Genomic DNA, 27,015 nt, shown 5'->3' with positions numbered 1-27,015 from the left:
TCTGTTCCGCTGCCCTGAAGGAGCCAACCACCGAGTGAGAAGACCATCACCCAAACCCAGAGTGACGTGGCTGGGCCCCTGGCCCAGCTTCTGCCCAGCGCCCGCCTGGCACGCACAGGGTCAGCCCTCAGGAAGAAGAAAGGAGGGCCGGCCTCCTAACACAGCGGTAACAGCTCTGTCTTCTCACACTACAGAGACTTCAACACCACAAAGAAATGACCAAGACAAAGGAGCGAGAAGGTTTAGGACGGACGTTTCCTCATTTCAAATCAAAGTCTTCACAACCTGCAGCGCACCGGCCCCCAGAAACGACACATTTCTGTGTTTCTGCAGCCGCAGACACCATTTCAGGGCACAGGGCCCACACTCACTCACAAAACAAATAACTGATCTTTGCATCCAAACATCAGAAAGTTTATATTAAAAATGACAGAGGGACTCCTGGGTGGCTCAATCGGTTAAGCTTCTGGCTCTTGAGTTCAGATCAGGTCATGGTCTCATGGTTCATGGGATCGAGTCCCATGTCAGACTCCATGCTGAGCATGGAGACTGCTTAAGAGCCTCCTTCCCTCTCTCTCTCCCCCCTCCCCTGCTTGTGCTTGCTCTCTCTCTCTCTCTCTCTCTTTAAAAAAAAAAAAAGAGAGAGAGAGAGAGAGAGAGAGAGAAAGAAAGAAAAGAAATAAAAATGACAGAAATCAGGCCAATGTCAGCTATAAAAGTCTCTATCTTACATGCTCTGTGCAGAAATCAAACAATCAGGAATTCGGTCTCTACACAAACCATGAGCCAAGGTTAACGGCACCCTGTGCTGGCTCCCCTACACTCCCCAACTGACACGCCCATCACGAGCTTTAGTGTCAGACACCTGGGGCACCCCTGGGGGCAGGAGCAGGTGCAGTGAGGGGCCACTCATAGACCATCAAGCACACACACTGCCCCTGACAGAGCTCAGAGGGAACAGGGTGGGAGGAGATGACAGCTAACTGAGTCACCTGGCAGGACCAGGTAAGAGCTTCCTGATCACTCACTTTGCTACCTGTGCATGAGGCGGCCCCTGCTCTCACATTCCTGCAGGCATTCTATTTATTTTTATGATACAGCGGTGCGCCCCGCCCAACACTGTGCACGAACTCTGGACTATGTAACATATAAAAGGCCCTTTTGGTCAGAATCAAACAGTGAGACAGGGGACGTGCATTCTGTGGCACAGGCACACTGGTGGCCGCTGGGTGACCTCTCCACTTGCCCCCCACTGCCAGGCGTGGACAGAAGAGAACCCTGACTCTAGAATGGTCCCCGGGGCCAAATCCCACCTCTCCACCACTTGTCTGACCTTGATCAGGTTGCCATTCGTCCCCTGCCAAGTACAACGACAATGGCCACTCAATTCTTTACAAAGGTTCCGAGAGTCGGGGCACCTGGGTGGCTCAGTTAAGCGTCCGACTTCAGCTCAGGTCACAATCTCACCGCTCCTGGGTTCGAGACCCACATCAGGCTCGCTCGCTATCAATGCCCGCTTCGGATCCTCTGTCCCCTTCCCTCCCCCTCCCCTGGCTCACAATCCCTCTCTCAAAAATAAATAAAACATTAAAAATATATTTAAAAAAAATTAAAGAATAAAGGTTCCAAGTGTCCTAAGGAATAGTACTCATAAAGCATCTGCTGGGGGCTAGAATATGAAGCAGAAAGCCGTCAGGAGAGACCACAACCATGCTGCCCTCGCACCGTGCCCCTCGCATCCAGAGACAGAAGGACTAGATGGTAAAGCCCGCAGGCTGCAGTTAGAACCCACGATTCCACCTAACTTACTTATTAGGAGAGTCAATACGAACGCTGAACAAACCAGACTCAAGGCTCTAAAGTCAGAAGAATCATGCTCACGGGAGCCCAAGTGCTCATGAGCTGGAAAGGCACAGCAAGACTCCCAGCTGGAAAGACAGATTCACACACAGATTCACAGAAGAGGGGGCAGGCAGGGCAGCCCTCCCCCGCCCCCCACGGCATCACTTCCTCTCTGCTCCCATCTTACGTGTAGTTGTGCTGTTGAAACCAGCTCTTCACAATGACTGCTGGAGACACACATTGTGGGTAACGTGGATTAGGGTCCCATCTTCCTGGGGGAAAACAAAGATTATGTATGTGCCAAGATCTACAGGGATCTAGACAGAACAGTGCTATCTCTGAGCAGTGGGATATTACATCATTGCTCATTTGCTCATCTGTATTTTCTAGTTTTCCTGCCCTAAATGTATTTCTTTTTACTCTTTTTCTTTATTTCAGAGACAGTGTGTGAGAGTGGGGGGGGGGAGGGAGAGAGAGAGAGACAGAGAGGGAGGGAGGGAGGGAGGAAGGATCCTAAGCAGGCTCCACGCGCCTAGGGCCATGAATCACGACCTGAACCAGTAATGTCAAGAGTCTGAGCCACTCGGGCGCCTCACCAAATGTATCTCTTATATAATTTTGACAACGACGTGTCTCAATATATTATCTCTGCAGAACAGTTATTGAAATGCGTAGAACAACACACACGAAGAATGCTTTGACAACTGTGAAACAGGACACAGAAATCAGTGATGGAACTTCCCAGTGAGAGCTCCCGCATGATGAGTTAACAAAACCGGAGACCCTGATCCTCTCTGCTCAGCATAAATCAGCTTTACCCTGCTCACTGCCAGTGTGTTACAGGTCAGTGCAATTCTCTTCAGGGCCTAGACTTACATAAATGTTTCACAACTGATTTTAGATTCTCATGGATCTGAGGAAGAGAACGCTGAGGTAGTAGTGTTTCAAAAGTGGAGAAAAAACATTTTACAGAATCTCCCATTGTAGTTTTAAATCAATCTTTCTCAGTGCAACGGTACACTGAGGCAGGTCAGCCTGCCTGGTAGTGCCCTCTCCCGGAGACCCCAACCCCTTACTCCAGCCTTGAGCCCTCAAACCAGAGCTCCAGCGAATTTACCAGTTGCCAAGAAGAAGTGCCAATCACACTTCACAAACTCAGTAAAGGCTGCAACAAACATTTAGCAATAGCGACTCCCAATTAATTGCAGGTCATTTAGAGTAATTTACTGTGATACTATCTGTACCTACCCCCCTAAGGTCTTTCAAACACGAGCTAGAGAACTACAGGACACTCTGGACCTGGGTCCTTACTGACGTCAAAATGGCAGCTCACGCGTCAGACTGATAATCTCCTTAGCACAGGTCCAACCAGTCAATAACCCGAAACGAGGCTCGGAGGCTTATGTTGCAATCCTATGATCCCACAAAACTGCTCAGCAGCCCGGTTCTCAGCGCTGCAGCTACAAGCCTGGAACAGTGGCTTTAGAAAAACAAGGCTTATTGAAAATCACCTTTAAAAAGCACTTAGGAGTCTAGTCGCAAATTCTGTTCCCTTGAAGTGACTTAGTAACCACTAAGGACTCCCAGCCTCGGGTTGCCCTCTTTACTTCACGTCATCGGGTAACCCTCAAGACCTTCTCCGAGCTCACAGGTCGCCTGACAGTCCCCACACCTGCAGGACACTGGTCTTTCCTTGCCTGAGCACAGAGAAGCAGCCTCTGTGCAAAGACTGAAAACCTGGAGGAGAAACAGAAAACCTCTGGGAGCCTGAGCTATTTGATTTCTCTGCTTATGCGTTTTCTTTCACAATGTTTCAAAAGGTTTTTCTTTTTCGAGGGGTTTTACTTTACCCAGATGAACTTAGCATGACCACCTGTGCAAAAGCCGAACCACAAAGGATCCATCCCATGTTTCCGTATGTAAAGAGAACGTACAGTGATAACTGAGCATGTGAGAGCACGGCCTGGGCTGCTTTCGTTTGCCAGTCTTTGTTCACCACGGAAATGGGGTTGTCTTTAAAGTACCCCCGGCGCAGCCCCATGCGGCCCCACAAAACTTCACATTCCAAAGCGAATGAAGTTTCAAAGGACCAAGGTGCGAGCCCCCTCCGTCGTCGGGATCTCCATCGAGGCATCCGTGCTGCTGGCCTCACCCCACACCGATCTCTGGCTCAGAAGAGAGCGCCAGGGCTGATAAGGCCCGACTCGACGCTGCCACTTCCACACCCGTGAATTGCAGAGGCCGCCTGGAAGGTGGGACAGGGCCGCAATGCCAGGCGCCACAGACGAGTGCTCCAGGTAAGGATGGGGAGGACTCCATCACAGGTGTAGCTGTGGGCCTCTGTCTCCTGCGCCCCCGGCAAGGCGATCAATGACACGTAGCCTGCTGCGGAGCACCAAAAGCCGAGCCCTGCATCTTCGCGTGGTGGCGTGCACACACGCCCGATACACACAGGACACGTGGGGCTGAACCTCCCTGGCCTGTGTTTGCTGGGCAAGCCTACACGTGCCAAGCCCCTGGGCACGCTCCTCATTTAGGCCGGCCAGCTGTGTCCGTCCTCTTCCCCTATAGTGAACCTGGCCACTGATCCATCCGATCCCCTTTGTCACACGGGGAATGGGGCAAAAACTAGGTGCATAAAAGCTACGTAATTCAAAACACAAAGAAAATCCTAGAAACATTTGCAGTAATTAGTACAGTCATCTTTATAACTGAAAAATGAACACATATTCAATAGATCCAAAGTGTGTACTCGATACATACCATACTCTCTGTGAACGATCTGATTATTTTTGGCCATATCCATTTCTTTTTTTGTTTTTTCTTAATGCTTATTTATTTTCCAGAGAGGGATAGGAGGCACAGAGAGAGAGGGGAACAAAGGATTCAAACGGGCTTTGTACGGGCAGCAGAGACCCCAACATGGGGCTCGAACCCGCTATGAGATTGTCACCTGAGCCGAGGTTGGATGCTTAACTGGCTGAACCATGCAGGCACCCCAGGTCATATCGATTTCTCATATGAAAATCTCAATGTTTTTTAATGTTTATTTACTTTTGACAGAGAGAGAAAGAGACAGAGAGTGGGGGAAGGGCAGAGAGAGAGAGGGAGACAAAGAATCTGAAGCAGGCTCCAGGCTTCGAGCTGTCAGCAAAGAGCCCGACGCAGGGCTCAAAATCACGGACCACGAAATCATGACCTGAGCTGAAGCTTAGCCGACTGAGCCACCCAAGCGCCCTTACTTTAAATTTTTTTTTTTTGACGTTTATTCATTTTTGAGAGACAGAGCGCAAGTGGGGGAGGGACAGAGAGAGAGAGGGAGACACAGAATCTGAAGCAGGCTCCAGACTCCGAGCTGACAGCACAGAGCCTGACGCGAGGCTTGAACTCACGAACCGCAAGATCATGACCCGAGCTGAAGTCGGCCGCTTAACCGACTGAGCCACCCAGGCTCCCCGAGAAAATCTCTACTTTAAAGTGTATTAGGTATTGGGGAGTCTGGGTAGCTCAGTTGGTGAAGTGGTCGACTCTTGATTTTGGTTTAAGTCATGATCTCATGGCTCTTGAGTTCAAGCCCCACATCAGGCTCCGCGCTCACTGCACGGAGCCTGCTTCGGATCCTCTGTCTCCCTCTTTCTGGCCCTCTCCTGCTCACGCTCACTCTCTCTCAAAAATAAACATTAAAAATTTTTAAATAAAGTGTATTAAGTACTAAAAATGTAATATGTTTATGTTAATACGAACATGCGTAAAGACATTGTGGAAGGACACCCAATAAATTACTCGCATTATTTACCTCCACGCAGTCAGTCCTTGCAGGGCAGGTAGGCCAAGAGAGATGAGGGGGAGACTGGGGAAGAGGAGGGTTCCATCTTTCGAAATATATTTGCATTTTACAAACTGTGGGGCATAGACTTCAGCGCCTGCTCGTGTACCTGACCACAGCAGGCTATGACACAGTCTGCAGAAGAAATGCCACTGAAGACAGCTCTCAGGACGAGAAAGATAGTCACTGCAAGGCCGAACAGCCTCCCTGCCCAGAGGCCATTTCAAGCCACATCCAGAGAAACAGGGACACCTATCAGCACCCACTCATCTTTTCAGACTCTTCTCTTCTGACTCCTACCTAGTTCAAAATCACACAGAAACATCTAACACAAGGGTTCATCAAAAATAAGCTCTAGGGCACCTGGGTGGCACAGTCAGTTCAGCGTCCGACTCTTGATCTCGGCTCAGGTCATGATCTGACAGTTCATGAGTTCAAGCCCCGTGTACGGTTCTGCACTGATGGTGCAGAACCTGCTTGGGATTCCGTCTCTCCTTCTCTCTGCCCCTCCCCTGCTTGTACGTGCACATGCTCTCGCTCTCTCAAAATAAATACATTTTTAAAAATAAATAAATAAAAAATAAATATAATAATAGTAATAAAAAATACAATCTTGGGGCGCCTGGGTGGCTCCGCCGGTTGAGTGTCCAACTTTGGCTCAGGTCATGATCTCGTGGTTCGTGGGTTCGCGCCCCGTGTTGGGCTCTGTGCTGACAGCTCAGGTCCTGGAGCCTGCTTCAGATTCTGTGTCTCCCTCTCTCTCTGCCCCTTCCCTGCTCATACCCTATCTGTCTGTCTCTCTCAAAAGTAAATAAAACATTTAAAAAAGGAATATCCATATACAAAACCATATCCAGCTTATAAAAGAAACAACTTATATACAAGAATATAGAAAAATTAAAAGTAAAAGATTAGAAACACAGTCATGCATATATTAACAAAAGAAAATTTGGGGTAGCATTAGCAATATCAAAGTAGATTTTAAAACAAGAAGCTTTGTCAGACATAAAGAGAGAAATTTCATAATAATAAAAAGACCAGTCCACAAGGAAAATATAACGACTCTGAATTTGTATGCATGCAAACTACGGGTTCAAAACACATAAAGCAAAACCTAACAGCAACAGAACACCCGAAACTAATAAAACACTGTGTGTTAATTATACTTAAAAAAAAAAAAAAACTAACAAAATCAGAAACAGATATTCACATTCATGATGGGAGATTTTAGCCCATCAATTCAGCCCCAACACTCACTAGCAGTGGTACATACAAGCCACGGCTTGTTTCTGTACACTTAGTAAATCAGACAGAATTTCTCAGTTTACCTATTTTTTTAAAAACATGTTGACTTCTTTATCAAAAGTGAAAGGTCCAAAAGGTAAAACCAATGCAGAGGTTGTGGCTGGCCGTGACTACAAACCACAATTTGGGTAGCAGCTTCCTTAATAAAAGATAGGAACCCAAAAGACGATGTGACAGCAATGGCTCAAGTGCATAGGGCTATCAAATCCTGCAAGTCCCGCAAATGATTCCTAATGGCTACAATCATTTCAACTCAACACATATCTATCAACAGCAGACCTGCAAACCACTATTTTAAGCCAAGAGACAGAAATAAGGCAAAGGTACAGTCCCTTCTCAAAGGGCTTTGAGTTGTTGAAAGTTAAACTTGAAAGTTGTTTCAATATACCTTTACCATTTCCCACCACCATCACCCCCACCCCCACCATCACTACCATCATCACCCCCCACCCACCCCTCCCCACCCCACCCCCACCATCACCCCCACCCCAACTCCCCCCACCACCCCCACCACTCTCACCATCACCCCCACCCCCACCCCCCCATCTTCCACCACCACCACCCCCACCCCCCACCATCTCCCACCACCACCCCCACCCCTCCCCACCCCACCCCCACTCTCACCATCACCATCACCCCCACCCCCCCATCTCCCACCCCCACCACCACTCTCACCATCACCCCCACGCCCACCCCCACCAGCCAGAATCACCCAGGATCACCCAATAATCTCCACATTGTTAAACCTCATGACTATCAGTCCCCATCTCACTTCACCTACCGGCAGCATTTGATAGCTAATCATTCCATCCTTCCATCTGGCTTCCAAGGCACCACCCTCAACTGGTTTCTTCCTACCTCATCTCCTTCTTGCTTCCTATCCATTCCCAAAGCCTCAGCCGTGGAGTGTCACTTGACTCCTGGGGATGTCAACAATGCTCACAGCTCTAGATACCATCAATACACTGACGACCTGAGAGAGAGGCCAAAGCAGAAGCTGCAGTGGCTTTTCTAACCCCACCAGAATGTCCCATCACCTCTCTGGGCTCACCTCCCCACGGCTCTCCCTTTGAGTGCTCTGCTCCAGCCATGCTGCCCGCTTGCCTCCCCTCTTCTTCCTCCTCCAGGTACATGGTTTGTGCTCTCACTTTCTTGAGGTCTTGCTCGAAAGTCATCCTCTCAAATGGGACCCTCTCTGGCAACACTTTGTTAAAATCACAACCCTTCCTCTGCCCCTTACTGCCCTTTCCCCTCTTATACCTCACCACAGTACTTGTCACCATCTGGAATATTCTATGTTTTATTCATCTTTTACTGCTCCTTGTTAAAAGAAACTGTAAGCTCCGCAGGCGGAGGGATTTTTGTCTGCTCTCTTCGCTGGTGAAACTCTGGCTTCTAGAAGAGTATCTGACACAGAGGGCACTCAACGAATGAACGTGTCTGTATTTCTGTCAACTCTCCTTTTAGGGGGGCAGCGCATCAGGCCACACAGTAGAGACATCTGTTCCCATCTGCTCACACGCAGCTTTTCTCGGACATGCGTGCCCCACGGTGTTTATACTCTCCTCCTGTTCTCCAAACACCACGATCGTATCATAGTCCACCACCAGAACAGGGATCAATTGTCCTGAGATGAACCAAGGGTCCTCAAGAAGGTGCGGTAAGAAACCCAGTCACACCAGAGGGAGAAACGGTACCCACATCCCCCCCAGACACCAACCCCTCCAGCTACATCCAGTACAGACAAGCCTCACACCCGAGATAAACGTTCCCCAGAGAAGTTCCACGTCCGCATACAACTTTTACCCACTGAGTGATCTCAGATTATTAAAGGTGTCCTGAATGAATCTGTATTAAAAAAGAAAGAATCCTTTCACGATGCTGCCGCCTCCACATTACATATTTCAAGGTAATTACATCAGACCTCCCCCAAACAGCAGGTTCACATATCCTTCACGGATTTCTTCTCAGAGTTCTCTTACCTGTGCAAATAAGGCCCAGCTCTACAGAAACAAGGAGCAGGCTTCCCCCACACATGTGCAGGACTTCTTGGCAATAACCAACCGTACCTCCCTGCCGAGGGCTGGGTAGAGGGCATGACGCTAAATACAGGTTGTTGAGCACCAGTGAAGGGCTAGTTAGACCTGCAGGGCCCGGTGTGAGGACCGGCATGAAGACACAGCCCTCCATCACACACTCCTGGAGGACGCTGGACAAACAGTCTCTGTAAAAATGAAGACGAGGGGCACCTGGGTGGCTCAGTCGGTTGAGCGGCCGACTTCGGCTCGGGTCATGATCTCGCGGTCTGTGAGCTCGAGCCCCGCGTCGGGCTCTGTGCGGACAGCTCAGAGCCTGGAGCCTGTTTCAGATTCTGTGTCTCCCTTTCTCTGACCCTCCCCTGTTCATGCTCTGTCTCTGTCTCAAAAATAAATAAACGTTAAAAAAAAAAAAATTAAAAAAAAAAAATGAGGGGCGCCTGGGTGGCGCAGTCGGTTAAGCGTCCGACTTCAGCCAGGTCACGATCTCGCGGTCCGTGAGTTCGAGCCCCGCGTCAGGCTCTGGGCTGATGGCTCGGAGCCTGGAGCATGTTTCCGATTCTGTGTCTCCCTCTCTCTCTGCCCCTCCCCCGTTCGTGCTCTGTCTCTCTCTGTCCCAAAAATAAATAAAAAACGTTGAAAAAAAAATTTTTTTTAAATAATAATAAAAAAAAAAAAATGAAGGCAAAAGGCTCCTGATCTGGGGAAATCGGGTACAGGGAAGACATTAGGGGGCTCAGGACTGAAAACTGAGAGACTAGGCTAAAGTCTGTATTCTCACCTGGGAAACCCCAAACTCCTGTACCTACTTAGCGCCAGAATCCAACAGACAGCCCCCACAAAAAGGAGACATGAAGCATCCCTGTCAAGGAGAAACAAATGACCCAGAGAAAAGACCACAACAAAGTCCACAGGTGGCGTGAACACTCTGAGCACACTGCTCCAAAAGGCCGCCTTGCACACAGCTTTCAACCAGCATCTGTAGTGCCTCACTGTGAAACACGAAGGAACAGCCAAGGATCACCACTTGGGTAGAACTTCCAGCAAGGAAGACAGGAACCACAGCAAACCCATAAGAAAGAAACTCAGAGGACACAGAGACTACCTTACCCAGAAAGCTGGGCAAAACAATAATTAAGAAGTTATAACTGACATCTCCAGAAAGATTTTTAGCAGATGTTGACCCATGAACACAACAACAACAACAAAGACAAATGTTTTGTTTGTTTTTTTCAGAGCGTGCATTCAAAAAACAAGGGCAGAAAAATTTAATAGATCAGAAAACACAACAAAAAGAAATGGAAAATAGGAGAAAGATTTAGAATTTAAAATTTTTTTTTTTCAACATTTATTTATTTTTGGGACAGAGAGAGACAGAGCATGAACGGGGGAGGGGCAGAGAGAGAGGGAGACACAGAACCAGAAACAGGCTCCAGGCTCCGAGCCATCAGCCCAGAGCCCGACGCGGGGCTCGAACTCACGGACCGCGAGATCGTGACCTGGCTGAAGTCGGACGCTTAACCGACTGCGCCACCCAGGCGCCCCAAAGATTTAGAATTTAAAGGCTCGTTCCAGATGGTCCAACATCTAAATAATAGGAACCCTGAAACGAAGAAACCGTGAACGTGGAAAATAGGAAATTATCAAAGAAGTAACATTTAACAAATTCCCAGAATTGAAGGACTAGTTTGTTCAGCACAACGAAGCAAAAACCACAGAGCAGGCACAGTGCGATGAGACAGCGCTGCTGACGGGGCACCCAGAAATGCTCCCAGAGAGGGGACCCACGACCAAGGGTTATGAATAGAATGGACTCAGCCTTCCCCAGCACAAGGCCCTAAGAAAGAAGACGAGGCGCAAACCCTTGAATTTCTGAAGGAGACACCACCGCCCCAACTGGAATTCTAAGCCCATTCGACCTCTCCCCCACTCACGGCAGTCACAGGGTACCGCGCCCCAGTCACACGGCACCACATGGCAGTCACATGGCAGTCACACAGCAGTCACAGCAGTCTACACAGCAGTGAATGAAGAACCACCTGAAGGGAAGTGGGAAGAGGGAGGGTTTTAGGAGACATGTCTCTTGGAGAAAAACAGTTTGTCTGACAGGTTTTATAATGCAGAGACATATATACGCAAGGCATTTCTTAAGCTGATACAGAGTAAGGGAAAATGTACATCACAAAGTCAAATAACTAATCGAAGGGAAAAATGCAGCTCTTAAAATTCAAAAAACACAAAAAAGTGATACTTCTTAACAAAAAAAAAAACGTTTAGGGGCACCTGGGTGGCTCAGTTAAGCCTCTGACTTCAGTGGCTTCACTTCACTTCAGTGGCATCACTTCGTGATGATCTCATGATTCGTGGGTTCGAGCCCCACATCGGGCGTTGTGCTAATGGCTCAGTGCCTGGAGCCTGCTTCGGATTCTGTGTCTCCCTCTCTCTCTGCCCCTCCCCCGCGTGCATGTGCTCACCCGCTCTCTCTCTCTCCCTAAGAAATAAACATTTTAAAAATTAAAGATTTTTTTTTTAAAAGAAAGAAAGAAAAAGCTTGGCCCAGCTCAGCAATGAATACACCAAATATGGATGGAAGCCAAACCTAGGGTGTACCAACAAATAGGGTGGGTGGCAGGGAGCCAGAACCCCAACAGAGATGGTCTAATAGCAGGTGGCCTACAGACAGCAGTAGGGACACAGGACTCAAGGCGGCCGTGAGGGCCTGAAAGCCTACATCACCCCAAACCCTATGTTGGAGTCCCGGCCCCCGGCATTTCTGCATTTAGAGGGGGTGCCTCTACGCAAGTTGTGAAGGCTACACAAGGTCGTGAGAGCCCTGACGACAGGACTTAGCACCCCTTACTCGGACACAGCAGGGGTGGGGGGGGCCTGCTCCCTCACCACCCACGGGGTGAAATGGTGAGACAGTGGCCCTGCTGGGGCCTTGATGTGGCACCCCCAGCCCCCCACACTGAGAAATAAATGGCCGCCATCTAAGCCCCAAGTGCACGGTGTTTTGTTGTGGCGGCAGAGCGGACACACAGGAGGCTCAGACACAGACGGAAGTGGCCGTCCTGGAGAGGCTGGGAGGAAGGACATGGGACTGCTAAGGGTTTTGGGGGTCTTTTTTAAGGTTTTTTTTAAGGGGGCGCCTGGGTGGCTCAGTCGGTTGAGTGTCCGACTTCGGTTCAGGTCATGATTTCACGGTTCATGAGTTCAAGCCCTGCATCGGACTCCGTGTCTCCCTCTCTCCCACTCGCGCACGTTCACTCGCTCTCTCTCTCTCATTCTCAAAAATAAATAAACGTTAAAAAAAATTTTAATGACATTAAAAAAATAATATAAATAAATAAATAAATAAATCTAAGATCATATTAAAAGGAAACATTTCATGCATCCTTCTTAAAGAAAATATAGACTTTTGAAAAGCAGATAATTCAGGCCTCCATGCAACCTGTTTCTATACACCTGATTTCTATAAATATGCTTTCAGGAAACTTGGAAAACGCAGTGAAGCCAAAAGCCTACGTTCTCCAGCTGTACAGACACAATCCCTGTGCAACCACCCGTGCTACTGGACATTCAAGTTACTCTGTTAGCTGTCACGAGCAGTGCTGCCAGCAACATTCTTTATGGCTTTTTTTTTTTTTTTTTAAGTAGGCTCTACACTCAGCGTGGGGCTTGAATTCACGACCCTGAGATCAAGAGTCACACGCTTCGACTGAGCCAGCAGGGCACCCATTACGGTTACTTTAAAATGTTGGTTCAAGAGAAGACACTGGCCCTACACCGAAGGTGAGTTAGTTAAGATCCAGAGAGGGTCAATGCCAAAAACAAACAAACAAACGAAACCAAAAAGCATTTAAATAACTCAAAGTGCACAAAGCTGGATGAGCTGAGGGCTCGGGAACGGACCGATGGCGCCCACCAGACCACCTAACCACCTCTGTCCCCTGAAACTGGAAGAGCCAACCCCAGCTGCTACCAGAAATTTCCCTGGCTCACAGAGAAGGCTCAAGGGCCAGCACTGGAACACACCCAGTGATGGGGGGCTGCCCACAGGGGTGCAGCAGGCCCTGTGCACGGCCTCTCCTGTGAGCTCTCTGAAGACGCCGAAGTGGTTCACTTTAACAAAGTCAGGCAACCAGCCTGGGTCCCGGGAAGGGACTGAAGAGATACACTGAATTGTTTATTCAGATCAATGCTTCTTGGAATTAACGGGCTCTAAGAGGACCCTGAGTGGCTCACAGAACCGACCATCTGTACTGATATGACACAAAGGGAAAATACAGCAACACAGACTTCCTTCCCCACACACAGGTATGCAGCCTCAAGCAGGCCGCAGACTTCGACTGCCCTTCTTTCCTACTGAGCTACCTACCACTACTCACCCAAGTCTCCTTCCAGTAGCTGCGGGGTAAACTGATGTAATGCAGCTGGGATTATAGAACAGATTAAGAGGGCTGGTGACTACGGTCAAATTCAAATCTCTGTGACACCAGGGCACAAACACGGGAATGCGCTGGTCACGGCAGGCGGCTGACCTATAGGTATGGCTCAGTTCCAAGAAGTGCACCCAAGCCAAGCACACCAGCCCCACACTCTCCTGAAATCGTCCTGAAATAGCGGCACGTCAGAGCCACGGGCAGTGCCGTCCGTGCAAAAGGTCTGGTCGACAACATTGCTCATGGGCTCTCTGCAAGCACTTCTCTGTCATAAGCCCACTGACGCAAAGGCCCAAGCAAAGGGGCCTCTCTATTCCAGAATTCTCCAGTCTGATGGCTATCTGCAGATACTTTCCCAGACTCTGTTGAAACCTGTCAAAGACCATGGAATTTTATATGACTTTAGCGGACCGAAAAACACTTTGACTCTCCTTAACTCGCTTAAAAATTTTAATGGCCATGTACACCACTGACAGGTAGAGGAAATGCATACAGCATGATCGTGCCTCCGTGACGGAGTCCAGCACGGGCACACGCATATCACAGGAGCTTGGGGTCAAGTCAGGTGCCGTGGGAAGTCCCGGCGGCGCTGGAGAAAGGGAAGACGCGGTCACACTTGCACTTAGGAGGGACTGCTTTGGTGCTGTGGGGAGAAGAGACAGAGGCCCAGACAGAAGGTTCTGTGGTGGCCCAGGAAGAGGTGGTGGGAGCCAGCACGCAGAAAGCAGGAGGCAGAGAGATTCAACACACTCTTGGTGGGGAAACAGGACTGGACGCCGTACTGGATACACAGGTGAACAAAGCAGGGATCGGAGTGCTTGGTTGGCCTGGTAGATGCCGGTACCACTTCCGCAGGTTGGAATGGTTACGAGAGGGACAGGTTTGGGGCGGGAGGTACTACGCCTCCCCTGAAGGGAATTTTTTCTTTAATTTTTTTTTCAATGTTTATTTTATTTTTGAGAGAGAGAGGCAGAGCACTAGCAGGGGAGGGGGCAGAGAGAGAAGGAGACACAGAATATGAAGCAGGCTTCAGGCTCCGAGCTGTCAGCACACAGCCCGAAGCAGGGCTCAAACCCACGAACCGTGAGATCATGACCTGAGCCGAAGTCGGATACTCAACCAACTGAGCCACCCAGGCGCCCCATGAAGGGAATATATTATTAAAATCTGGACATGGCATTCCTATCCTTGAAACCATTTGTAATCCAGATACGAATTCCACCAACATCTAGCACTGTTGGTGAAATTCAGATGACGAAGGAGGGGAATGGGGCAGGCATAGGCCTCACCCCCAGGCGCGATCGCACGGGACCCCGTGACAACCTCATTCGGCAGGTATCACCTCATCCTCCCCAGCTCACACGTGAGCACAGAGAGGTATAGCAACTTTCCCTCCGTCACAAAACAGAAGACTGACCTCACAAGACACTGTCTAGTGGAGAAGTCACTAAGTGAGGAGTCATTAAGCTAAACCACCAAGCTTCACGTTCTCCCCGTCCAGCTGGCAAGGTGAGTGAGACGACATGCAAACTCCCGACCCAGGAACCCACAGCCGCACACCAAGGGCTGTTCCGAAAACGTCTCCAGTCACCTCCTCTGGGATCATCTGTTCAGTTAGAAGAATTCATCTAGTTGAACGGGTCACACATCTAGAAGATGACGAGGGAATGCCAACGGGCCCCGGTCTCTCCCTAAGCTTCATGCCCCTATTGAAAGGAACTACCAGCACTGCAGTAGAAGAAGCAGGGGGAGGGCTTTAGGGAGAGCCAGACGCTCGCTACACTCCATAACAGATGGTCTAGAAATTCAACGGCGAAGAGAATTTGCTGGTGGTCAAACCGAACAGGCTCACTATTAAGCAGACAAATGCACACACTGTACCCTCTGCAGCCAGGCCACCGTCCCCAGACTGTACGCTCCACAGCCAGGCCGCCGTCCCCAGAGCCACAGCCTGAACCACACCCCGCTCCACTTGAACTCCAATCAGAAATCCAAAACCAATCTCGCTTTTCTGCATTCCGTGGAAATTATATACATTTGGAGCATTTCCTCTTTTTACATTTTTCTCTAGACCTTTTAAATACAGTCAATGAGGGGCGCCTGGGTGGCGCAGTCGGTTAAGCGTCCGACTTCAGCCAGGTCACGATCTCGCGGTCCGTGAGTTCGAGCCCCGCGTCGGGCTCTGGGCTGATGGCTCGGAGCCTGGAGCCTGTTTCCGATTCTGTGTCTCCCTCTCTCTCTGCCCCTCCCCCAGTCATGCTCTGTCTCTCTCTGTCCCAAAAATAAATAAACATTGAAAAAAAAAAAATTTAAAAAAAAAAAAAAAACAAAATTAAAAAAAAAAATACATAAATACAGTCAATGAGCCAACCATCAGAACAGACAGTTCCTTAGTCAAAACATGAAGGGGCCCTGGAAAGGACCAGCTGTCTGCCCTTTAAATGTGGAGCCGCTCCTGCTATAAACGGCATCCACGGTCCACTCTCTGGCCATGACCATGATGACCAGCCCTGACCAGAAGCATCCTACTGGGCTGGCCCACCAGGAAGACACAAGAAAAAACGTGGGACCCTGTCCTTAGGGAACTTCCCACCGGATGAAGAAGGTAAGGGTAGCAGACAGAAACAGAAAGCGCTTGCCAACGTCAGTCATTAAAACCAGCAGTGACTGCGGGGGCGCCTGGGTGGCTCACTCGGTTGGGCGTCCGACTTCGGCTCAGGTCATGATCTCGCGGTCCATGAGTTCGAGCCCCGTGTCAGGCTCTGTGCTGACTGCTCAGAGCCTGGAGCCTGTTTCAGATTCTGTGCCTCCCTCTCTCTCTGACCCTCCCCCGTTCATGCTCTGTCTCTCTCTGTCTCAAAAATAAATAAACGTTAAAAAAAAAAAAAAAAAAAAACAACCAGCAGTGACTGCGAAGTGTGGGTGGTTGAATGGCTGAGGCAGGTGACCAACCAGGCCCTCCCACACAGTCCCTCAACGCATCTGGGGGGCCAGCGCATGCTTTTCATGGGGGAGTAAACCTTGAGCCTGCCAGCTACTGTCCCACAGCCCCTGGGCCCTACACCTGATACCAAATCATTCACACACCCTCTGCCACTTCTACACCAGTGAACACGATGGGTGGGAGCCAACCAAAGTCCTATTCAGAGTTCCACCAACTGTGGGCAATAAAGACCGGGAAAGTCTGCGCAGAGACACAGAGAACAGCAAGGGATTCTGGGATCCCGTGGCCCAGGGGCTCGAAATGGCCCCAGGTGAGCAGGATAAAAGCAGAAGGCCAGGGAGCACCGCTGCTTTCCCAGGTGTGACAGAGACCTGGGTAACACTCATCTAACTTTCCCCAAGTTGCCTCCATGAGAAACAGCCACGTGCCCACACATAAGGCCAAGTGAGGACAGACACTCAGGCGTCCTATCGGGAAGCAGGGAAAATGCTTACCTGGTCAGGGAGGCTGAACACCAGAGGGCACGCGTGGAGCAGCCCCAGGATGGTGAACTCAAGGAACCGTGAAGTTCTAGGTTCGGGAGAACCCCCGAGTCATCTTGTCCTAGATAGTGGCCCTGGTGACACACGTCTCCAGGCACAATCAGCGCTTAGGAGAGGCAGCTGTAGGGCACCTGGGTGGCTCAGACGGTGAGGCGTGCCACTCTTGATTTAGGCTCAGGTCATGACCTCACAGCTCATGAGATCGAGCCCAATGTCAGGCTCCACGTTGACCGCACGGAGCCTGACTGGCATGGCGCTCACCCAGAGGAGGTGAAAACTCCCATCCGCACAAAAACCTGCACACAGGTATGTATGTACTGCAGCTTTACTCATGATTGCCAAAGCTTGGGGACAGCCACGACGTCCTTCAGCAGGTGACAGATAAATTAACTGTGGTCGATCCCCACAATGAACTAGTATTCAGCACTGGGGTGCCTCGGTGGCTCAGTTACATGTTTGCCTTTGGCTCAGGTCATGATCTTGTAGTTTGTGAGTTCGAATCCCACGATGCCCTCTTTGCTGACAGCGTGGAGCTTCCTTGGGATTCTCTCTCTCTCTGTCCCTCCCCCACTAGTGCTCTCTCTCACTCTCAAAATAAACATTAATAAATAAATAAATAAATAAATGTAGATAGAAGAAAAAGAAATGCTCCATCAAGCCACAGGAAGCCACGCAGGAAGCTCAAATGCGTGTTACCAAGTGAAAGACGCCGGCGAGAAAAGCCTACACTGTAGGGGTCCAACTACATGACATTCTGGAAAAGGCAGAACCGTGTTAAAAAAAAAAAACAAAGCGCAGTTATCTGGGGCTGGGGGAGAGGAGAGGCTGAATAGGCAGGACAGGGAAACTGCTCTGTGACGCTGCAATGGTGGAAACCGGTCATCGTCCATTCATCCAAACCCACAGTGTCCAACACCAAAAATGGACCCTAATGTAGACTTTGGGTGGTGATGCCGTGTTGATGCAGGTTCAGCAGCTGTAACAAAGGTAGTGCTCTGCCGACAACGGAGGAGGCTGTGTGTTGGTGGGGGTGGGGGGTGGGGCTGGTGGTAATGGGAAACCTCTGGACCTTCCTCTCATTTTTGTTGATAACCTAAAATTGCTCTAAAATAATAAAGCCTTTGGGGCACCTGGGTGGCTCAGTTGGTTAAGCGTCCAACTTCAGCTCAGGTCAGGACCTCACGGTTCCTGAGTTCGAGCCCCACGTCGGGCTCTGTGCTGACAGCTCAGAGCCTGGAGCTGCTCCGGATTCTGTGTCTCCCTCTCTCTCTGCCCCTCCCCCGCTCATGCTCTGTCTCTCTCTCAAAAATAAATAAACGTTTTTTAAAGACTTAAAAAAAATAAAAACTGTGTCAGTTGCTAGCCTTACTCAGAAAAACTTCATGGTTAAGTTCTGTCCTAAAAAGCTTGCTATATCGACAGCATTCAGCTAAAGACAATGAGCAAAAGTCACACAAAAATTAGTTCAAATGGGGTATCTTGAATCCCATCACTTAAATGATATTTAAAACTTAGAAACGTTTAATCCTGTGCTTATTAAGCAAGTAGCCAGTTTCTCTGCCACAGTGAGCTTGAAGAAATGATCCAGGTTTTGAATAACTCCACGGGAGAGCCATAGCACGAAGTTTCTGACTCCTGATTAAGTCAGTGTGGTCAGCAGGGTCACACAGACGCCACGCTTTGAAGGTTTCAGGGGCATAAGTCCCCAGGACCAGCTACAGGGAAATGATGGGACATGGGAGTGGCCTACCAACATGTGCTAACATCGGCCAGAGGCTCCAACCCACGGCCAAAATCTCCAGTAACCGCAGGGGGAACCACCAAGAAAAGAGGATGAAGACACAGGTTTCCCAAGCTGTAACAACTTCTCGATTAACACCACTGGTGATTCTAAAGTTGCAAGGAGCCTGTAGGCAAAGGCTCCCCCAACGACTTCACACTTCACACGATGCTGGGAACGGACCACACGGCAGCAGGAGGAAAAGGCCGCCCCTAGAATTCCATCCAGAGGACGTTCCCCAAGTGCTCTGATACTCTGCTGCATGGCAGTGTCCTCCCCCACCCCTCCCCAACCTCCAGGAAGAATCTCAGAAAACCCGCACAAAATGCAACCATCCAGAATTCTCTAAGGATTGATGCTTTCAGACGTTCACTCCTCTCCATGAAGCCAAAAGGATTGTGCCTATCGCGTAAATCCAACTTCTATGCAAGACGATACAAATTTCACTGCTAAAGGGTAAGTTCCAGCGTCTTTCTGAGTTTCAACGATTTCTAAGACTTCCCATGTTCTCAATGACTTACAAAGCCACATATTTTAGACTGTTCTTGATAAAAGTCTCAACTTACAAATGTCAAACACATTTAAGGACAAATGTGCAGGTGTCACGAGTAAGGACTCAAACCACAAGTCACCCACAGCAGCAGGAGCATATCCACCTAGGGGCTGGAAGACAAGACCACTCCTTACCCACACCTCTCCCCTGCGGGTTCTCCGGGTCTCGGACGTGCGCATAGACACGGACGCCTGGTACCTGACTCACCTGAATTCTCTGCCTTCGCTGGACCGTCTACTTGAGGAGGCCCGCGGGGCAGCCGTCTCCAGAAGCAGCTTCTGCGTGAGCCTGCCGGGGGGAGCAGGGTCTCTGCCGCTGTCTTCGTGCAGGTCCTGGTCACACTTCCATTCCTCATCTTCATTCAAAGTGGGCAGGTATCCAGGTATGCCCTTCCCTGTCCCCGACCCAGAGCTCTGGTCACTACAGAGCTTTGGGCTCTCCGAGCCTGTCCTCGTATATTCCAAATAAATATCAGACTTGAGGAAGGAGGGGTAGGTGTTTTCTTCCATGGTGGACTGGATCTCCGTCTGGGCCTGGTCAAACATGGCAGGATCTATCAGCTGCTTCACGATGCAGTCCTTTATGAAGCTCTTGGTAGCTGGCTTAGTTTGCCTGGATACGATGCCGTTGTTATCGAGGATGTATTTGCGGTAAATGGCTTTGGCCAACTTCAGCCTCTTTTCCTCATTCGAGTCACAGGGCTCCAGCTTCCTGAAGCCGCTGCAGGCGAACCAGAAGTCCAGCAGGTCAGCACAGTCCTCCTGCTTCAGGAAAGTCCTAAACAGGTTTATCCCATCTTGATCGTCCAGTAACGAGTGCAACGACTCAGCCCACTTCAAGTATGGCGGGGTGGGGGAGGCGCTGCCCTCAGGCTCATACCCCAGGTCCAGATCCGAGCGCCTTGGTGTGGCTGCTGAAGTCTCACCTTTAACCCCGGCACCCTTCCCGGAGCAGAAGCTGTGGCTGATGGGCCTGGGGTCTGTGGACACCAGTTCACCCTCCTCACCAGGCACTGGGGGTCGGGGGGCATCTTCGGTGAAACTCGCTCCAAGGTCCAAAGGGAAACCCTGCTCTTGGATACTCATTGTGGGATCCTGCGTCACTGTACAATGAGCGCTGCACCCTAATAATCAGTACTTACAGCTCCAAAGTGAATCAATCTGTCCTGTTGAAACCATTAAGAGGACAAGGATTAGGAAAGGTGGGTCCATGGAAACATGACCACAGAGGTTTTCTCAAGACAAGACTCGCCATGATGCCCTCCCGCTCGAACTCAAAGCCAGAAATTCAGTTTACGTTTCAATCATTGTCACAAGGTTTGTGCTACGTTAAAACCATTTCTGGGAACTCTTACAACTACAGGAATGCCTCTGGATCTAAAAAATGAATGCCCAGGACAGGGGGAGCGCCTCTCCCGTCAAGGGTCGTTCTCCGAGAACGTTATGGAGACCGGCAGCCTGGGGACCTCCCGTCTCAGCCACAACCAGTCCTGCTCTGCAAGCTCCAGGGAGACAGGACTGGAGGAAGGAAACGTGCCCTGTAATCCTCGTGGCCGTGTAAACTCGGGTGAGGGCTGGCTCCTCACGTGTTAAGACGGGGCGGCCCCACCAGCACTGCAGGTTGCTGCCACACTCAGATACCAAAAGGTAGACACGTCACACAGCAGAAGCGGGGTGTCACATCTGCTCCCCACATTCCCTAGGCCCACAGCCACGATGCCTTCTGCCCACCCCATCACTTCACACGTCGTGTGCCTCCTAACGTGTGCAAACACACAGGTGTTGTGTTCCTTTACTTCCCAACACACAACTATACGAACAAGGATGGGTCACCTTCGGTGCCTTCACCCAAGTGATCCAAGGACACCCCCTCCCCCTCACAGAGCAGCCTTCTCATGTCACCAGTGTGGACAATCTTTAAAATGTTCCCACCAGAAAGCTGCACTTGACCTTGCTTCTAAGGAAAGCGTCCTTCTGATAGCAAGTGGCAATTTAGTACTCTGAAGAAAAGAGAAGGCATAGGAAAAAAAACGAAATCCAAACACAGTTATACCTTTTAGCTAAGGAAGCACACAGCTCACGATTCCACTCCGTGAGCTCAAAACCAAACCACCCACCCCCTCAGAGACCGGAGTGTTGCAGGCGTCGTTGCTGCTGCTGCTGCATGCCTGCCTCAGATGCGAAGGAGGCAACCCTGGGTCAGAACTCGTCCGCGGCCTTCCGTCCCCGCTGCCGTACCCTACAGGAGCTCACAGAGCCCTCGAGCTGAGCTACACGTCCCGACCTGGCCGGACAGGTGACCACAACTCGGCCTACCAGGATCCAAGTGGTCTGGCTACAAGTGGGTTGGGGAGAAGCGTGTCAAGTGCAAACGCCGAGGGCACCAAACAAGCCAGAGGGAGAAAAATTAACTCCTAAAACCTGGTCCCTCACAAAGGGTGGCTCTTCCTGGCCACCACCCCACACTCTGGGCCACGGCCGACACGGGATCTGCCCCCACACCTGGGCTGTCACGCTGTACGTACCGCACCTGCCCGCGGCTGCTGATGGCTAGAAGGCAGAAGGGAATGGGTCACAATAACGTGCCCCAGATGACATTTCTGCAGCTAATGACTTTTTATAAAAACTACTGGGGAGGCTGTAATCTCAGCAGGAATAGCCTGCTTCTTAAGGTCAAGGCCCGTGGGCTGTGGCACCCTGCTGTCACGGACCGCTTCAACTGCAAAGGCGCTTTCTTTGAGCCCCCTCAACATGAATGAGCACCTGTGGTGTCGTAGCTCCAGCCCAGCTCATGGACATCTAACGTCCTCTTGTCCAGGATGCCTTCTCAGGAAGGAGGGCCCATGCCTGGCCTGAGCCTTACCCTGAGAGATACTCTTTAGTTCACAAGCCTTGACAAAGATCCGAGTCCCTGTGTTCCAATAGGAGGTTAATTACATGTCGCCGTCACCTGCTCTGAAGACGCTGCTGTCTCCTGTGTACATTATTAGCAGCAACCTGATTAAACATTTTCCACAGGATCTGCAGCACCTAACACAAGGTCTTGCAACTAACAGGCACCAATGAATATTTAATTCATCGACATGAAGGCAAACGACAATTGTCAGAAAAGGCAAACGTTAGCCCTTCCTAGATGCTGAACCATTGTGCTACAAAAACAGCAAGAAACTCAAGATTCTAGCCCTTTATTACAAAACTGCGGTTGTCGTTAAAAGCTAACATTTTAATTCATGTATGAACAAGTCCCCCTAATCGTTCTAAACTATTTTCCATTGTCCTGAAGAAACAGTTCTTATAATTCACACCTATTTTTGGCTGTCAACTGACAGAAGACGTCTGGTGTCCCTGAAAGGACGTGAACACCTCTCGGAATCACTGGCATTATCGAAACGCCCCCTAATTCCTGCAGTCTCTGGGTTCCCACACAGAAGCACACCAGGCGTTCAGCGTCTACACACGTACATACCACACATAAAGCAGCTCTATTAATTCACAGAGTCAAATGCCCACAAGCATCGAATACGGCCAACAGCCTGTAACCACCATCAATAAAAGGATTCCATAAAAGTAATGTACAACTGTGATACCAGACTTAAAGTCTCCCGTAGTCACTGCGGAGGCAAACCCCTGGGTTCCACGGCAGCCAGCTCCATACCACAGAGATATAGATGCTTACTTATTTCACTCCAATATAGCTTTTCAACTCTTAATTTACGTGCAGTGTGAAAATAACAGAGCGTGACTGTGACATTCTCCTAACTGCCCATCATTAAACTCGGAAAGGGTTAGGGCCACTGTTTTACAATGTAATCCATTCCTCCAGAACCTAAATTCTCAATGACTGATGTAGCCCAAAAAAGTCCACTTAGCTTTCCTGAGGCTAGAAACCCAAGAAACACCCACACCTGCTGAAAATCCAACAGAAACGTCGTACTTTGCATGCCTGTCCAACCCTGTCCCTCAAGAGAAGTTCTTAAAACTGAAACCCAAACACTGCTATCCTGAAAGGTCAGGTTGGACCATGTGTGTTCTTCAAAACAGGGCCTGTAGATCCAAGTATGCGTGAGATTCTTCTTTTAGAAGCACAGAGCATAAATGCAAGCAAATGGGAGGGGCTGAGATGCACGGCAAGGAGTCTTCTTACATTATCTTAGAGAGGAGCTGAGAAAAGTCCCCGGAGAACTGGTTCTGTGTGTGTTTCCTCTAACGTCCTCGGTGCCCAGCTAAAAGTTTCACGGCCCTGGCCATGCAGCTCTAGCTTCGTGGGGGACTCAATTCCAAAATGTGGGGTGGAGAAAGAAGCTAAGACCCACACCCAAAAGAGAGTTCTGGGGGCAAGGCATCAACCTGAAAGAGTACAGCCACTCAGAGCAGCCAAACCACAGCCTGGAACCAGCTCAGGCACCTCTGCCTCGGAGGGAGTGCCCTCCTTGGGTTTCAGACTCACTCATTCCTACTTTCTGCTGCGGGGGAGAGGGAAGGGATGTGCTACTGTCCAGCCTCCGTCCAGGGTCTCTGCACACGGCGGCTCCTCTGCACCCCACACACACCCGAAACAGGCTCCAGGCCCGCGACTGACACCAACCAACCAAACACATCAGCTGCGCGCCCTGGCCTCCTCCAGGAAGAGCGTTCCCCACCCCCTCTCACACAACCCTGGTTCTTCCTTACACTCTTCCACTCACCTAGAGCAAGGGACTGCCCTTTCGGAACCGAACCCCGCACTTTTCCGGGTTCACACAGCCCTGTATCAACGGCCCTTGCTAGCATCCCCTCTGACACACCTGCCCTCACAGCCTGGAACCCCACACACCTTCCTCGCACACCACACGGTCTGTACACCCGGCCCGCACAACCTGCTCAGTGCTGCAAGCCTCCCCGCACGCGCCCCCAGCCCGCACCCTCCGAGCCCGTCTTCCGGGTCCCGCGCCGGGCCCGCCCGGCCCGGCCTACGCGGCCTACAATGAGCGGCCGCACGGGCCCGCGCCCCGCAGTACCGCGCGCCCGGCCCGCACTACTCACCCGCGCGCGTCGGCGGCGGCGACGGCAGGGCCCCGGCCCTGCTCGCGGAGCGGCGCGGCGCGGCCCATGCGCTCAGCGGCGGCGAGGCGGGCGGGACGGGGCGGGGGCGCGGCCCCGGGCGGCCCCCATGGCAGCGGCGGCGCGGCGGCCCGGAGGCGGGCGCGGGGCAGGCCGCGGGGGCGCCGCCGAGGCCGGCCGCCCGCTCTCACCCGCCTGCACCGGGGAACGCGGCTCCGGCCCCACTCCGGCCGGTCCTGCGGGCGGCGACGGCGGCCGCGAACGCTTCCCCGAGCGGGGAGCCCGAGCCCAGAGCGCCGAAGCCCAGGCCGGAGCGCCCCCGCCGGCGCCGCCCGGAAGTGCGGGGGCGGGGCCGGAGCGCGGGGCGGGGCCGGGAGCGTGGGGGCGAGGCCGGGAGCGTGGGGGCGAGGCCGACAACGTGAGGCGGGGCCAAGCGCGTGAGGCGGGCCGAGAGCGCGGGACGGGGCGGGGCCGCACGTGCGGCGCGACCGGAGCGTGGGGCGGGGCCGAAGGCTCGAGGCGGGACCAGGACGCGGGCGGTCCCTAGACCGTGGGGCGGGGTTGGAACGTGAAGCGCTACCCAGAGCGTGCGGCGGGCCGAAGCGCGGGGCGAGGCAGGGGCTTGGGGCGGGGCCGTGAGCGTGCGGCTGGGCCGAAGCACCAGGCGGAGCTGTATTGTGAGGCGGATCCCGGGGCTTGAGGCGGGCCTTGGAGCGTGGGGATGTGATACGGACAGGAGGCGGGACCGGGGCGTGGGGCGGAGCCGAGAGCATGGGGTGGGATCGAAACGTGAGGGCGGGACAGGGACGAGGGACACCGCCAGGAGCGTGGGGCGGGGCTTGGAGCGTGGGAGCGGAACCGAGAACGTGGGGCGGGCCGAGAGTGGGAGGCGGGGCCAAGGCGTGGGGCGGGGCCAGTAGCACGGGGCGGGACGGGGACGACGGGCGAGGATAGCAACGTGGGGCGAGGCCGCAGCGCTGTGGGTAGGGCCGGAGCGTGGGGCCGTCCGAGAGGGTTGGGGCAGAGCCGAGACCTGGAGCCTGAGTACTGGGAAGGGCGAAGAGCGGGAAGGCTATACCTGGGCGTAAGGGTGGGCCCTGAGCTCGGAGGCGGAGCCAAAAGCGTCCTGGAGGGCCTCGAGCGTGAGGCGGAGTCAAAGGAGTGGGTGTGGCCAAATTGCTGGTGTGGGTCCAGTGCCTCGAGCGTGGGGCGGGACAAGGACCCGGGAGCAGGCTATGCGAAATTGCAGTCCCCTCCCAGCAGGGCAGCTGCGTCCCGGAGGGTGTGGTCTGTGGAGACACCCCTGCGAAGGTCCCTGAGGGACTGTGGCCACCAGGGAGACCTGGCCTGGTGCACTGAGCGGTCAGGCGGCTCTCTTGGGCACTGCGAGGCGCACACCACGTCTCAGCCCTTTGCTGCTGCCCACACGGGTGTCCACCAGCCCGGGTCTCCCCCAAGTTAGCACCCACAGGCCAGGCCCGCACCCAACCGGTCTCCCACCCCTGCAGAGGGAGCATCTCGTGCATGGGCGGGCAGGGTGGCCAGGGGGACTGGAGACCTCGCTCGGGGACTGCCTGGCCGGCCCTGCACAGGAGAACCCTCGCAGGACGTCCAACAACTGCCCACAGCATTGAAGGAAGCAGGTGTGCGGGAGTTGGGCGGTTGGAAGGCACAGCCAGGCTGACCTGGAGCTGACCCTTGGTAACGTCCAGTCCCTCTGTCCCTCTGCTTGTTACCCCTCAGCTGGCCCAGTCCCTGAGAAAGTGGGTTAGAGCTCCACCCTCCCTTAGTCCCCAGTGGGTCTGGACTCGAGGCCAGGGCTGAGTGGTGGTAAATGCTGGTTGTCACTTGGACAGGAGCCCCCGCCTGCAAAGAACTGTGTGCTGAGATTCCACCATGTTGGGCTTGCCTGCTCAACTGCTCCCAGGCACCATCCAGAGTGTGGACAAGGGCTCTCCTTCCTACCACTGCCTTCGGGTCACAAGCGCACAGGCCAGCCTGAGAGCAAGGGCTTCCTATACCCACCACGCCTCTCCCCGTCTCCCCATCCCTGTCACCACGGCAGCTCTTGCCCAACCTGCAAACCCAGCTGGCCCCTCCCTAAGGACGTGAGCACCAGATGTTGATCACTGCCCCTAAGCAATTGCTTCTGGTGTCCCCCATGACACCCGGGACCCTGTGCTCCACGGAGCCACGCTGGGCTTGGCACCTCAAGAATGCTCCCAGCAGCCCCCAGAGGATGGCTATACCCCCATTCTATAGGCCAGCACATCTTCTGGATACTGCTCGCCCTCACTGCCCACCCTCATCCTTCTCGTCTCCAGACCAGAGCAGAAGTCCTGACTGGGGGCTCCATGAGCCATGGGCCATCCTCCCACCCAGCTGCCCACCAGTGGTGCCTTGCCTGGGGTGAGCAGGTATGGAGGCAGAGCCAGCACCCAGCCATTGCCAGCCTGCCAAGTCTCAAATAGCATCCGATACCCGGGGTTTTGTAGGAAAGGGGGGCAGCGGGGGATGAGGGCCACTGGGGAAGCATCCCCAGCCTACCAAGAGCCCAGGTCACCCAGGGCCATCGCTGTGCCTCAGGGCAGGCTGGGCAAGGCTGGGGCTGTAGATGAGGAGCCTACAGTACTGAGTGCACACTGGCCCCACTAGGGTCGTGGCACTGGGGGGTCACTCTCACCCACATCTAGCTGGGATGGCCCC

General features: G+C 52.3%; 1 protein-coding gene across 4 annotated transcripts in view; it reads right to left on the bottom strand.

Annotated features, from left to right (window-relative positions):
• AXIN1 (axin 1) overlaps nt 1-24,347 on the bottom strand; it is a 63,430-nt gene extending 39,083 nt beyond the window's left edge. For 3 of the 4 annotated variants that reach the window (XM_047097891.1, XM_047097893.1, XM_047097894.1), the window contains exons 1-2: nt 24,292-24,347; nt 19,478-20,435 (exon numbers count right to left, since the gene is read on the bottom strand). In XM_047097891.1, the coding sequence (XP_046953847.1) occupies nt 19,478-20,355 (878 nt within the window). In that variant the 5' untranslated portion in view covers nt 20,356-20,435; nt 24,292-24,347. Of the gene's footprint in view, nt 1-2,029; nt 2,111-19,477; nt 20,436-24,291 lie in introns of all 4 variants that reach the window. The other variant, XM_047097892.1, reaches the window with a different exon arrangement.
• Between the last annotated feature and the right edge of the window lie 2,668 nt (nt 24,348-27,015).

The sequence above is a fragment of the Lynx rufus genome, unplaced genomic scaffold (genome assembly GCF_022079265.1).
Source record: "Lynx rufus isolate CCGP_SWC_20201006 ecotype Redwood Valley unplaced genomic scaffold, mLynRuf1.p SCAF_43, whole genome shotgun sequence".
Classification (NCBI taxonomy): domain Eukaryota; kingdom Metazoa; phylum Chordata; class Mammalia; order Carnivora; family Felidae; genus Lynx; species Lynx rufus.
The sequence above is the reverse complement of the archived record's forward strand: the minus strand, read 5'-3'. Positions and strand labels throughout refer to the sequence as shown.